Source organism: Vairimorpha necatrix, chromosome 7, assembly GCF_036630325.1.
Source record: "Vairimorpha necatrix chromosome 7, complete sequence".
Classification (NCBI taxonomy): Eukaryota; Fungi; Microsporidia; family Nosematidae; genus Vairimorpha; species Vairimorpha necatrix.
The window spans coordinates 789,861-803,756 of NC_088822.1; the positions used below are offsets into that span (position 1 = coordinate 789,861).

The following is a 13,896-nucleotide window of genomic DNA, read 5'->3' on the forward strand; positions in this document are numbered from 1 at the left end:
ACTTTTTTAACGAATTTTTTTTCCGTACCCATTTCCTTTTGCTACTTTATGTCCAACGTTGTATTTATGCTTTCTATATTTACTTTTTTTTATTTATGGTTTTTGTTTTTTCCCACGTGGTTTTTTTATTGTCTTATGTTTTTCAAATTCGATTTAGATCTCTCAATATGTGCCAGCTTAGTGTATTGCTCAAATTTCATATTGTTTTACAATTGCAATATTGAATATCTTTGTCTTCTCTATAGAGCCATCTTAAGCATCTAGTTTGCACATGTGTTTATGTTTAATTTATACTATCAAGGCTTTGTCGTTATTATTATTAGTTTAATAATATAAGGACAACTTTATAAATCCAAAATTAAAGTTTTTCGTAGTAAATCTTTCGATTTCTTTTTGTAAAATTTATTTATCTAGATTTTGTTGTATCTTTGTTTGCTTTGTCAAGACAAGAAGCTTATTTGCTTTATTTAATCTTACTCTTACATTCACATCACGTTTTGCATTTTATTTGATTATTTCGTCGGAATAAATTCCATTTTGTTTTACTTTTCACAGGATACTCCCACTTTCTTTGGTATCAGCCAATAAAATTCCTGCATAAGCATCTCAATAGCTTCACCTAGTTAGTATCAAGCTTACTTACATTTGATACAACTAGGCTTCCTAATTAACAGCTATGTATGTGCTTCCATTCGGGCCTAATTACTGCTCTGTTGTTTTGTACATTTTTATTTTAATTATGCTTGGATTTGTTAATTTCATATTTATTTAAAATAACTTGTCTATTTAAAAAATATTTCTACATTTTTTATCATTGTAAATTATATATAAAATAATGCACTAACAATAGGAGAAGTCAAATAACTTTAAAAAAAAATCAAATATTTATTTTAAACTTATCGTCTTGTTCAATACAATATTATCACTCGTAGAATCAGGATCAACACAAAAATAGCCTATTCTTTGGAATTGGAATTTATCTTCAATTTGACATCCTTCAATTCTACTGTCACAATACCCATGAATAACTTTCTTACTGTCAAGATTAAGATTTTCTAGATAATTTTCTTCCTCGGGATTATAAGACTTGAAAAGTTGATCATAAATTCGCAATTCGACTTTTTTACTATCACAGGGAACCCAGTGAATATATTTTTGACATTTTTCTTCTGTCATCTCAGCGATGATCATTTCATTTTCAAATTTGACAAATTTGATATTTCCGACTAAATGAAGGCCAACAGGCTGGCTGGGCGTAAATCTTAAGAAATCTGAATCTGCCTCCATTTTAAAGTCAGATTTCTCTATGTAAATAAAAGGCTTAAATATTATTTCGCTATTTTTTTCGTCATTTGTTTTTATCTTTTTTTCTGTTATATTTCTTATATTTACTTTTATTGGGTCAGTTACACACATGACTCGTCTACTTGTTCTATTTAATTCGTCTCTAATAAAACTCTCAAACATTTTATTGTCAATTATAGTCTCAGAATATGTCAAGCCGAGACTCCTTACGAAGTTATTTATAGCCTGCGCAGGGATGCCTCGTCTTCTCATTCCTTTGATCGTATAAAGTCGCGGGTCGTCGAGTTTTATTCCATATTTCTCAAGTGGCACTATTTTCCTTTTACTTAAAACTGTATTACTAATATTTAATCTACTAAATTCCCATTGTACTGGTTTATACAATTCTAATTCATCAAGAAGCCAATTATAACTTTCTTGTCTTGTAAAAAACTCTCTAGTGCAGAAAGAATGTGTAACATCTTCTAATGAGTCAGAAACACATAAAGCGAATTCATACGACGGGTATAAATTATATTTATCTTTTGTGACTACATGATCACTGTCAATAATACGCATACCCACTAAATCAAACATTAAAGGATTTTTACTACTAAGATTCATTTTAAATCTTAGCGTGTAATCTCCTTCTTTATATTTTTTATCAATCATCTCTTTAAAAATTTTTAAATTTTCAGAAATGGGTCTATTTCTATGGGGACTGAGAATCAAAGAAAGTTCTTCAATATTTTTTTTAGAATCATTTTCAAAAGATTCTGAAAGTAATCGTCTTCTTCTTTTTACTTCTTCATTTGATAAGTCGCAAATATACGCTTTATTTTTTAATATTAATTTTTCAGCAAATTCTATCATTTTTTCAAAATATTTACTAGATGACGTAATTTGATAAGGCGTAAAACCAAGCCACTTGACATCTTCTAAAATCGAATCAAAATAGAAATCTTCTTCGTTTCTTGGATTTGTATCATCAAATCTTAAGTAACAAATTCCATTATATTTTTCAGCGTATCCAAAATCCAAATTAATAGCCTTTGCATGGCCAATGTGCAATATGCCATTTGGTTCTGGTGGAAATCGTGTAACAACTTTACCAAAAGTTCTTTCTAGGTGTTCTTTCATAATTTTTTCATTTATTTGTGGATTTTCTCCTGGCTTGTGTAAAAGAGAAATTTCACCTTCTTCAAGCCAGTCTTTACTTTTTTTCTGTTTTGTTGATTCATCAAATGCAAATTTGTTTACTTCATCCATGACTTCTTTAGAATCTTCAAAAGGTAAATCATTTTTTAGTTTTATAAGGACTTCTTTTCTTGTTAATCCTGATTTACAAGTGTTTTTTATGAGATTTTTTACTTCTTCTTTTGATTTTGTATTTTTTTTGATAAAATTTTTTATTTCTAAAAAATTCATTTTTTCATTTTTACTGACCAGTTTTAGAATCGCGCGGAGTGTCGATTCGTTTGTTATTGTGTTTTCAAATATTAATTTTCCTATAAGTAATAAATCTATTTTTTTTGGAGCAGTACAAGCCAGAGTATAGAGAAGTTTATTATCAATATCATAATTTGTATATAAAAGTTCTAGATTTCTTTTTAATTGTTCTTTTTTTAGAATATTTTCTTGTTTATTTTTGTCAATATTAAGTTTTGCCAGTAATTCTTCGACGTTGAACATAAAAGGGCAGTATAAAAAGATGATTTTTAATATTTTAATTATGAAGCAGAACATTTTTATACATAGTAATATATAAATTATATTTTTTTAAATACATAGAAATATTTATTTATGTACTGTTTAATATTTTATCTCCAGAATAAAAAAATCTTTGTACTCCTTCTCTCGTAATAGAAGCCATTCTTATGCACCCACCAGAAGCATTGTCTCTTTTTATAGCACAAGTTACTGCCAATTTTACAAATTCTATAGCTTCTTCTAAATTCATATTTGGTTTAAATGTTGTGTCACAGAGCCCGTAAATGTAGGCGGAGCCTGAGCCTCCAATTTGCCACTCTGCTTCGGTCATCGTCCCGCCCAAGGAAATATTGAAGATACTCGGCTCAGTGTCGTATCCCGCTATTATTAGACCGGCCAGCATGTTAGGGTATCTATAAATGATATCTTTGGCAGCCATGGCTGCCTTCTTTACAGAAGGAATCTCTTTGTCAATAAATGAGCTTCTTTGTACTAATTCAGTAATGTATTGAGTAATGGCCTGGGTATCTGCGGCACTACCCGATCTACAACAATAAATGTTGTCTGATATTTTAGTCAACTTGTCAGTGAATCTACTGGACACATAAGTGCCCATGGAAGTTCTACAGTCGGCTCCTATAAGAATGCCATCTGCATATTTTACAGCCATAATTGTAGTACCAGTCATTTCAGGCAGATTAGGCGAGAAGCCCTCGTTGTTTTTATTGTCATAGGCGACCATAGGGGGGAGATTTTAAGAAAAAACAAAAAGATTCTAAGAAAAATATGAAATTAAACAAAGTTAAATGTCACTTTGCATTTTTCATATATTGTTTTAAAATTACATTTTCAGAGAAAAATGTTTGTAGCTAGAAGGAAACAGAACAGCACAAAATACGCTAAAATTTCAAAAAAACTTTAAGCTTATTATCGAAAATATCTACTTATAAATAATTAAAAAATAATTATGTTTTCTATTGATGATTGAAATGGTGCACTTGAATCTAACTAATAGTTTTAACAGTACGTCTTAGACTCAATTATTGAACAAAAAATCAAATTTAGTTTTCCAAGCCAATAAAAATAGCATCTAGGTAAAATGAAATTTAAAAAAAAAAATTTAGCTGACAAAATAAAAGAGGTAGAAAGAAGAGAAACACAGCGCAAAGATCAATTTGGGGAAAGTACAATGTTGAAAATAAATTTGTCCTACAAATCATGTTAAAAAAATTGTCAATATAAAAAAATTGTCAATATATAAAAAATTCCTATATAAATAAGTTCTATTTCATTTGGGTGAATTTTGTTTACCCCTCAATTTGTTTAAATTGACTTCTCTTCATTTTAAACAGGGAAAGGTTTAAATTGAAATATGTAATTTAATGCACTTTTCATAATCGTCTTTTTATTATTTAAAGACTAAACCAAGACTCAGGCTTCTTCCTAAAAAAAAGTATAAATGTTATTTTTTTTCTTAAATTTTTTGATATAAGCTTAAACATTATATGTCTTAAGTAGAAATCATATTTTGTTCTCTGTTTATTAATATTATTAATTTACATATTTCTTAAATTTAATTTAATTCATTAAAATATAAATTACTTAGATTAAACCATTATTGAATTTATAAACCTTTTAACTTTTTTTTTTTTCTGTTATTGTTTTTTAAACTACCCTTTTTTAAATATGAAAATAGACAAAATGATGTTGTCTATTGGTATTATATCTTTTTTTCTGATAATTTTATCTTTAAATGTAAATCCTCGCTATAGAAAACATTCTCTTAAAGATAAAGGTATTTCAAAAAAACATAAAAATGAAAATACCATAGACATAGTGCCATTATCTTTTATATCTGTGACAATCCCTCTAACACTTTTTTTCAGAATATTTCGTAGTCTAGAATTAGAATTAGATCAAGAAATATTATCTTATGTAAGTTTTCTATCTTGTCAACTTTTTATCACTGCTATTGTAGAAAATTTAAAAAATTTGTGCGGCCGCCTACGGCCTGATTTCCTTGCTAGATGTCGACCCGTGGAAAATATTTGCACTGGATTTGGAAAAACAATTAAAGATGGACGGAAAAGCTTTCCTTCTGGGCATTCTGCTACGTCGGCCGGCGGATTTTTTTACGCTGTTTTTTTTATTAATTCACATACAACAAATCATAGCAATACATTGATTTCTCAAAATAAAATTGTAAAAAAGTTTGTTACTTTCATTTTCATCTTAATTCCATTTATTGTCGGATTTACAAGATATTTTGATAATAGACACCATATAACAGATATTTTAGCCGGTCTTACTATTGGTTTAATATCTAGCCGAATATTTTACAAATATTCTGAAATAAGTCTAATAGATTTAGAAAAATAAAAAGTTTTCCTATAAAAAATATTTTTTTTTATTTTTTTTATTGCCGTTAAATATTGTTATTTTTTTATTACTACCGTTAATTTTTGTTATTTTTTTTTTCTTAAAAGTTTTAAAAGTTTTTCAATCCTTATGGATTTTTTCCAAGACACTGAAATTGAAAATAAAAAACGAATCAAAGAACTTTTACTTCATGAAAATTTTAATAATGGAAATATGAAATTAATGTTTCTTTCAAATTCAGATAATTTTGTACACACAGATTTATTGATAAAACTAAAATCATTATTTCAAAGACAACTTTCTAAAATGCCAAGAGAATACATTCTTAGACAAATTTTTGATTATAAACATATTAATCTTTTAATATTAAATAATTCAAATGTTGTTATTGCAGGTATTTGTTACAGGCCTTTTTATTCTAGAAATTTTTTTGAGATAGTTTTTTGTGCAGTAGATTTAAACTATCAAGTAAAAGGAATAGGAAGTTTTATGATGGATATTTTAAAAGAACATGTAAAAAATGAAATGTACAATTTTAAGAATACAGAACAATACAAATTTAAAAATCAAATTTTGACCAGTCTGGATTTTTTTAATAAAAAATATGAAAATATTTCTGGAAATATTTATTTTATAACTTACGCTGATAATTTCGCAATCGGGTATTTCAAAAAGCAAGGTTTTAGACAGAACTTGACCTTTGATAATTGGATTGGTTTTATTAAAGATTATGAAGGCGGGACAATTATGGAATGTAATATTTTTTGGGAAATTAATTACACACAAAAATTTGACATATTAGAAAATTTAAGAAAAAATTTTATTTCTAAAATAAAAAGTACAACAGACATTTTTACTGTTCATAAAAATGATAAACCTATAAAAGAACTTACAGATATACCAGGTATTAAACCAGAAATGATAAATAATAAAGATATTAGAAACAAACAAAATTGTCTAGATGGATTTATTCAATTATTAATGAATATTTTAAAAAATGATCCAAATTCGTGGCCCTTTTTAGAACCAGTGAGTGCAAAAGATGTTCCAGAATATTATGAGGTTATAAAATCACCAATGGATTTGTCTCGTATAAAAGACAAATTTTATAAAAAATTTTATTCAAGTCTTGATATTTTTATTTCTGATGTTCATCTTATGTTAAACAATTGTTTTAAGTTTAACGGTAGAGATACTCAATATTACAAATGCGCACAAGCCTTATTCGAGAAATTTGAAGATAAATTAAAATTTTATGATGAATTAATAAACTTCTGGAATCTAAAAAACAATAAAGGCTTACAAATGTAATAAATGTTTTTTATATTTTCTCCTTTAAAATCCAAAAAAACAAGGATCATCTTCCTATTGGTCCGTTTCAAAAGGAGTTCAAATATTTTTCAATGTTTATTTTCCCCAAGAATGGATATTGAAACAATGACCGTTTTAATTAGAAACTTTATTTTATTGGGATATGGAGATATGTTTAATGAAAGGAAATATGATATGATAGGGACAACAAATGACCAAAAAACTCTTGTTATTCATTCTTATAGTTTTGACTATAATAAATATGAAGAAGTATTTAAACGAAAATTTGATCTTCCAATTTATTCGTGTACACCAGGAAATTTTACTGGAAATGGGAGAACAAGCCTTTTTGTAACATTTGTTGACAATGATGTTTTTATAAATAAATTGATAGAATTTACTATTGAAAAGCACACAATTCTAAAAAGTCAAATTATTGGTGAAGAGGAATCGGCTTATCCACCAATGTCCATTACAGACTACGAAACCACCATGCCGGCCATTGTAATAGCTGATAAAGAGGGGAATGTCAAAATAGTAAAGTATGATATAAATAAGAAAACAATGGTAAGTTATGTCATCATCGACTCTGATGGAATTTTATATGAAAATCATCCGTATTCTTTTGTAGATCTAGACGGAGATTTGAAGGCCGAGTTGGTTACCGTCACAGTTGAAAACGATAAAAAATTTCTCAATGTCTACAAATACGAATCTAATGGATACAGAAAAAACTTCACATTTGATTTGCCAGAAGGCGAACTCGGACCAATAGTATTTGGCGATTTTACCAATAAAGGAGTAAACAGCATGTTGTTCATCAACGTATCTAAAAATAATGAATATTTCATTAATTTATACATCAATAATCTTGACAGATACCCGATAGAACACTACAAAAAAAATATTTATTCTGTAGACTGCGTCACATCCACTACAAATCCCTTTAGAATATTCACAGATTCATCAAGCACGCACATAAAAACGTCATTTAACGACTTGAGCCCTGGACTTTTCCCTGTACTTAAACTCCATTTGTCTGGATTTGATGAATCTAAAAAAATCCCAGGTGGGATTTTTACAACTGACATTGATAATGACGGAAATATCGAATTCTTTGTGACTGTACAAAATGAAAATGCGCGCACTTCAGTTCTTCCGTTGAGACTGAACAAAAATATGGACAAATTTTTGATTTTAGGCGGCACAAATTTAAAAGAGATCGAGAATGTTAAATCTTTTTCTACGATTGATTACGACAACAGAGGCAAGGAAAATATAATAATTAACAGAGAAAGAGATGGCAGTAATATTGTAGAAGGTTATAATAACAAGTTTAATGATGACAATATGAAACTGAGTCTCACGGCTACGCTAAAAAACAATACTAATATTCCCTATGGGATGGGTCTCCCTGGTACAACCTATTTGTTACTTGCAAATCATGGCCAGTATTTGTTTTATTCGTCAAATAGTGGCTCGGGACCTCACCTAAATTTAGTGTCTCAGACAGCTCTAATTGGACTAGGAGATTCGATTTATATGATAGACAGTCTAAGATTCGGTATAGCAAGTATTAGTAATGATTATAAAGGAATTTATGTAATCTCTACAAATATCATACAAAATTTAGATTTAATTATTTCGGCCGGTGCAGAAGGAAATTACAAAGTTGAAGCCTTTTTTAAAATCGTCAAATATTTTATGAAAATTGTTTATGTCGTCCTAATTGCAGGTATGGCCAACGTTGCAGTTTGGGCAATAATTTCATATAATCAAAACAAGAGAATTAAATTAGCTAGGACTAAAGACAGTATGCATCCATTATTTAGATCGTTATAAATAAATTAATTTTTAAAAATTAAACGTATTTTTGTCGACTTGGTTTTCCATATAATTAGATTTATAAAATATTATATGATAAAAAATGCAATACACATATACATAAATATATTTGTTAGTTCTAAATTTGTTTGTAATAAATTTATTTTTTATTTTTACGATTAAGTCCTAATTTAAATCTAATATTTAAATGAATTAATAAACCAGTTATGGCCATCGCACCAATAGAATTGGCTATAATAAACAATTCTACATACTCATAATTTTTAGTCTTTGACATTATTAATCCCATTATAAAAGGAGAGATAGTAAAAGCCAAATTTAACAGACTGAAAATGACTGCAAATCCGTTAGTCAAACTTTTTTCTGATACTAAAACAGGGATACAAGGCCAGTAGCAGCCGACCAGTGGCCCTGCGATGCCCAAAACCCCCACTATAAAATATGGCGAAAAAAATTGTAAAGTAAATGAAACATGGGCCATTAGTAGCATCAAACAACCTAAAAAAACAATATAAATATTTTTTCCGTATTTGTCAACCATAAAGCCAACAAATGGCGTCAGAAATATTCCGCAGACTTCGATAATTGACAATAAGTGGCCTGATTCGATAGAGTTAATATTATATTTTGAGTTAAAAAATATGGGAGCTAAAGAGTAAAAAGGAGCCCAGATCAAGGCTATTATAAAAGATAGAGCAGCTAGTAAATAAAATGTAGAATGAAATCCTTCTGATTTTGCCAAAGACGGTTCATAAAAAATCGTCTCTTCGTCCGTTGTAAGTTTCTTAGGCTCAAATTTTGAAAGCTCTTCTGATAATTCGACGATATAATCGCGATTTACAGATTCCCATGGAGTAAACGGTGACTGATTAAAGTCTACTTTATAGAATATTTCTGAATTATTGGAGTTGGGTTTCTGATTAATCAATAAATTTTCTTTCTTCTCGATTTCATTTACTTCATCTTTGTGTGGATTAAATTCATTTTCAAAATTGACTGTTTTTAGTGGCTTTGTAGCTTGGCCTTTGCTTTCAACTAGCAAAGAAAATGGTAAATTTTGCGAATTTAAGATCTTATTAAGTATAAAGCATGATGCTAGACTACCTGTTGTCATAAATACTCCGATAATACAAGGGAAAGTTCTATGTGTTCTTTCCGCGAGAAGAGGAGAAGTCAAAAAATTCAAAATTGACCCGAATCTTGTAATACTTGAAACTAGGCCCAAAGTGAAAGCCAAGCCCTTTTCTTTAAATTCTTTAGATAAAAGTCGATTTATCAAAATAGAGAAGCTTTCACTTCCCAATCCGTAGACGAATCTGCCTATTAGCATAGTTTTGTAATTCAATTTATAGACACCCACAGAATAAATAATTTGTCCTACTAGTACCAGAAAACATAATATTCTGGAAAATATAGATAGTTCTAATGCACAAACATATCTAAACAGTAAGGGTATGATTATATTAGGCAAGGCATACACAGAATACAACATGGCAAGTTTCTCCGCTTTGTTCCCACTGCCGTATTCTACGAACTCATTTAATGTGGCAGGCATGTCGTAAACATACGAAAAACTCAATAAAATAAAACTACAAAGGAAAAGGATTTTAAATTTATCTTCCATAAAGTAAAACACTTTGTTTTTCTTTTTTATTTCTATGTTTCATCTGTGTTTTATTTCTCTAAAAAAGTCGCCCTATGAATTATCAGAATATTTTCGATAATTTAAAAAATGGCAAACTGCCAGATGCAGACGAATTACACTTAATTCTAGACACAGTTTCGAAAATATTGATCAAAGAATCAAATGTACTAGAAATAGATTGTCCTTTGACAGTTGTAGGAGATTTACATGGTCAATATTATGATTATTTGAAAATATTAGATTTATTTGACTTACCTTCAGATGAAAATAAATACATTTTTTTAGGCGATTATGTGGATAGAGGATTAAATTCTGTAGAGTTATTTTTGTCAGTTTTACTTTTAAAAATAATTTATAAAGATTTAGTTATTTTATTAAGAGGAAATCATGAGACAAAAGGAATGGCGATAAATTATACATTTAGACAAGAGTGTAGACTGAAATATGACGAGACTATATTTTTAAGATTTTGCGAAATTTTCACTTTTTTGCCTGTTTGTGCGATTGTAAATGCGAAGTATTTTTGTATTCATGGCGGAATTATCCCCGATTTGAATGTTGAATCTTTAAAGAAACAAGATAGATTTGAAGAACTGCCTAATTTTCATGATGTTTATTGGAGTGACCCTGACGATTATACGAAGAAATATGAAGAAAGTCCAAGGGGCGCAGGGTTTCTTTTTGGAGAATCTGTTACGAGGAAATTTCTAGAAGAAAATAATTTTGAGTGCATTATCAGATCTCATCAACTTGTCGAGACAGGATTTGATTCCAAGTTCGGGGGTAAAGTCTTGACAGTTTGGTCTGCTCCAAATTATGTTTATTCTCATGGAAATGGCGCTTCTGTTTTGTGTATCAAAGATGATAAAATTATTCCCAAATATTTTGAGAAGGCAGATCCTCAATTTTTAGAGGACGAGACTTATAAATATTTTAATGAGATTTTACCCGATCAATAAATTAATTACTCGTAAATAAAATGATTAGGTATTTATCAAAGTACTACTTGTTTTTTTACAGAGCAAGCTTTGTCCAGCACAATAAAATTGTCATTAATATATTTTTCCTTCCTTTTCTCCTTGCAAGAGATTATTTAAAAATAATTGAATATATTCAAGCATTTAAATGCTCTGTTTAAGCGTAAGTAATTACAACAATAATGTTTTGTACGGGCTTTTAACCTGTTTTTTTTGGCTCAGTTTATAGATATTTTGCCTTCTGTTAAAGTTTTAAAAGTTATGACCTTTGGCTTAGATCTCGTGCATAAACTTTTCATTGTGTCTTGCATTTTATTCTTCTCTGCTTCCTTTTTGATTTCATGCTAATCTTTTTCAGGATGTGTTTATATAGTTTTTTAAAGTTTATCTTAATTAATTTAGATTAACTTTATTTTATATCTTCATATAAATGTTAGTTTTCATGTTTGTCTTTCTTGTCTGCATATTTTTTACAAATCTTTTTTTATTTCTTAACCCATAAAATGGTAAATCTCCCTAAAGTAAGAAGAACACACTGTGCTCATTGCAATGCGCACACTGTTCATAAAGTATCTCTTTACAAAAAATCAAAGGATTCAGAAATAGTTTCTGGTGCTAGAAGATACAGACTAAAACAAAAGACCATTGGTCAAACCAAGCCCATTCTCAAGAGAAAAGCCAAGTTGACGAAGAAAATCATGTTAAAATTAGAGTGTCCTAAATGCAAGAAAATCCAGCAGAAAGTTTGTAAAAGAGCCAAGCATGTTGTGATGGGAGGAGAGAAGAAGCGTAAGAACGAAGCTTTAGAATATTAAAATTTTATTTAATTTTTTATTTTACCCTTTTAATGAACATTTCACCAAAAGTCCAACTTGAAGAATTTCAAGATAGAAATGATGTCATTCTCGAAGATGGCATCATTCAAAATGTCAATGAAGACACAATTTTCGAATTAATACGGGACATCAAAGATCCTGAGCACTCTTATTCTTTAGAGCAGTTGTGCGTCGTAAGAAAAGATTTGATAAAATTTTATCAATTGGGCGATGACAAGGACATCAGTGGGCCCATAGAATGCATTTTGATAGAATTCGAGCCCACCATACCACATTGCTCTATGGCTGCTATAATAGGCCTGACTATAAAAGTCTTATTAGATAGATTTATAAATGGATATTATATTACAGTATCAATATTAGAAGGATCTCATGTCAATGAAAAGCTCTTAAATAAACAACTTAAAGATAAAGACCGAATACAAGCAGCATCTGAAAACATTTCATTAATGGAAATTATAGAAGAATGTATAGACAAAATAAGAAATAGACTTGAGAACATCGATAAGCGAAAAGTAAAATAGAAGATTGTAAGCTGTAAAAACATGAATAACAAGCTAAACGAGGAACAGTTAAATTCTAAAATGTAAAAAAAATAACGAAGTTAAATTTTATTGTAAAAAATGCTGAATAATATTGTTTTTTACAACGTGGTGTAAACATTAGAAAACGAATTAATTTTAAAATATTTCTTACCCCTTTATGAATTCGTCGGCACAAAAAAGATTGCTAAAAGATTACAGTGCTATAAAAAACAACATAGACAAAACTATCTTTGCCAGTCCTCTCGATAATAATATTTTCTTATGGGTGGCTATCATTCTGGGCCCAGAAAATACTCCATTTGAAGATGGGACATTTAATCTTGTACTAATTTTTGACAACACTTATCCACAAAATCCACCTAAAGTAAAATTCTTATCTAAAATGTTTCATCCAAATGTCTACCAAAATGGAGAATTGTGTCTCGATATGTTGAAAAATAGATGGTCCCCAAGTTACGACATATTGGGAATATTAATTTCTATACAGTCTCTCTTAAACGATCCAAATATTAAATCGCCGGCAAATCTTGAAGCTGCAGATTTATACGAAAATGATAAACTTGAATATTCCAAGAAAGTAAAAGAAACAGTAATACGAAGTTGGGTCGATACAGAAAACATAAATTAAGTAGATAAATGCTCTATAACTTTTAATAATTAAGACACGAAAAAAAAATAAAAATTTTTTAAAGTATGCACTTTGTATGTATTATTAAACAAATTTACATTTTATTATAAGTCTTGTATGTGTCTAAAATATTAAATAGCGTATTATAAACTTTTAATCGACTATCAGTAAATTTAAACATTTTAAACTATAAAAATATTAGAAGTATATAAAACAATACCGTAGCATATTCAATAAAAAATTATATTCGATATTTTAATCAATTCTCAGTCTATCACATAAAAGAACTCTAATAAATTATATTATATTAGATATCTTTTGCTTTTTAAGTATAACAGAAGAATTTCCACTGCGCAAAATGTCAGAACTATTGACTTTGATTACATTCCATTTATACTCTCAATAGATGCAAATATGCTATAAAGATGGTTTCACTTAGATGTAAGTTGTAATACAGTATGAGTCATAGCTTTACTTTTTTTTGTTGCCAGACGAGAATATTTTAGGTAATCAGCTTGATAAAATATTTTCTCGATTAAGTTAAAAGAACATAACTTTGCAAAGAATTTTTTTACACTCTACCTAGCAATTAGCGGATATATCAACTGTCTTACGTCATGGTTGCTAGTCGATCTTGCCTATTAAAACATTTTACATGCATTAGTCAATGCATAATATATTCCTAATGAGACTTTATGGCAAATATAGATGTCAATTGAAGATATATTGATGATAA

The 13,896-nt window shown here is 28.8% G+C and overlaps 10 protein-coding genes across 10 annotated transcripts; 7 read left to right on the forward strand and 3 right to left on the reverse strand.

The window, feature by feature from the left end:
- Positions 1 to 885: 885 nt before the first annotated feature.
- Positions 886 to 2,976, reverse strand: VNE69_07132 (glutamine-tRNA ligase (QARS1); the record flags this gene model as incomplete). The annotated part of the gene is made up of 1 exon (XM_065474138.1): positions 886 to 2,976. The coding sequence occupies one exon, from the start codon at positions 2,974 to 2,976 to the stop codon at positions 886 to 888; it is 2,091 nt and encodes a 696-aa protein (XP_065330210.1).
- A 109-nt stretch (positions 2,977 to 3,085) lies between these two features.
- Positions 3,086 to 3,736, reverse strand: VNE69_07133 (proteasome subunit PSB1 (PSB1); the record flags this gene model as incomplete). Its single annotated transcript, XM_065474139.1, has 1 exon — positions 3,086 to 3,736. The coding sequence occupies one exon, from the start codon at positions 3,734 to 3,736 to the stop codon at positions 3,086 to 3,088; it is 651 nt and encodes a 216-aa protein (XP_065330211.1).
- A 944-nt stretch (positions 3,737 to 4,680) lies between these two features.
- VNE69_07134 (phospholipid phosphatase) lies at positions 4,681 to 5,373 on the forward strand (the record flags this gene model as incomplete). Its single annotated transcript, XM_065474140.1, has 1 exon — positions 4,681 to 5,373. One exon carries the CDS (start codon positions 4,681 to 4,683, stop codon positions 5,371 to 5,373), a length of 693 nt encoding a protein of 230 aa, XP_065330212.1.
- A 129-nt stretch (positions 5,374 to 5,502) lies between these two features.
- Positions 5,503 to 6,684, forward strand: VNE69_07135 (histone acetlytransferase GCN5; the record flags this gene model as incomplete). The annotated part of the gene is made up of 1 exon (XM_065474141.1): positions 5,503 to 6,684. The coding sequence occupies one exon, from the start codon at positions 5,503 to 5,505 to the stop codon at positions 6,682 to 6,684; it is 1,182 nt and encodes a 393-aa protein (XP_065330213.1).
- A 111-nt stretch (positions 6,685 to 6,795) lies between these two features.
- Positions 6,796 to 8,526, forward strand: VNE69_07136 (T-cell immunomodulatory protein-like; the record flags this gene model as incomplete). The annotated part of the gene is made up of 1 exon (XM_065474142.1): positions 6,796 to 8,526. One exon carries the CDS (start codon positions 6,796 to 6,798, stop codon positions 8,524 to 8,526), a length of 1,731 nt encoding a protein of 576 aa, XP_065330214.1.
- Positions 8,527 to 8,668: 142 nt separating this feature from the next.
- On the reverse strand, positions 8,669 to 10,153 carry VNE69_07137 (major facilitator superfamily domain-containing protein 1; the record flags this gene model as incomplete). The annotated part of the gene is made up of 1 exon (XM_065474143.1): positions 8,669 to 10,153. One exon carries the CDS (start codon positions 10,151 to 10,153, stop codon positions 8,669 to 8,671), a length of 1,485 nt encoding a protein of 494 aa, XP_065330215.1.
- A 74-nt stretch (positions 10,154 to 10,227) lies between these two features.
- VNE69_07138 (serine/threonine-protein phosphatase) lies at positions 10,228 to 11,133 on the forward strand (the record flags this gene model as incomplete). Its single annotated transcript, XM_065474144.1, has 1 exon — positions 10,228 to 11,133. The coding sequence occupies one exon, from the start codon at positions 10,228 to 10,230 to the stop codon at positions 11,131 to 11,133; it is 906 nt and encodes a 301-aa protein (XP_065330216.1).
- Positions 11,134 to 11,654: 521 nt separating this feature from the next.
- On the forward strand, positions 11,655 to 11,966 carry VNE69_07139 (ribosomal protein eL42; the record flags this gene model as incomplete). The annotated part of the gene is made up of 1 exon (XM_065474145.1): positions 11,655 to 11,966. The coding sequence occupies one exon, from the start codon at positions 11,655 to 11,657 to the stop codon at positions 11,964 to 11,966; it is 312 nt and encodes a 103-aa protein (XP_065330217.1).
- A 32-nt stretch (positions 11,967 to 11,998) lies between these two features.
- Positions 11,999 to 12,511, forward strand: VNE69_07140 (MIP18 family protein; the record flags this gene model as incomplete). Its single annotated transcript, XM_065474146.1, has 1 exon — positions 11,999 to 12,511. One exon carries the CDS (start codon positions 11,999 to 12,001, stop codon positions 12,509 to 12,511), a length of 513 nt encoding a protein of 170 aa, XP_065330218.1.
- Positions 12,512 to 12,689: 178 nt separating this feature from the next.
- On the forward strand, positions 12,690 to 13,160 carry VNE69_07141 (ubiquitin-conjugating enzyme E2 2 (UBC2); the record flags this gene model as incomplete). Its single annotated transcript, XM_065474147.1, has 1 exon — positions 12,690 to 13,160. The coding sequence occupies one exon, from the start codon at positions 12,690 to 12,692 to the stop codon at positions 13,158 to 13,160; it is 471 nt and encodes a 156-aa protein (XP_065330219.1).
- Between the last annotated feature and the right edge of the window lie 736 nt (positions 13,161 to 13,896).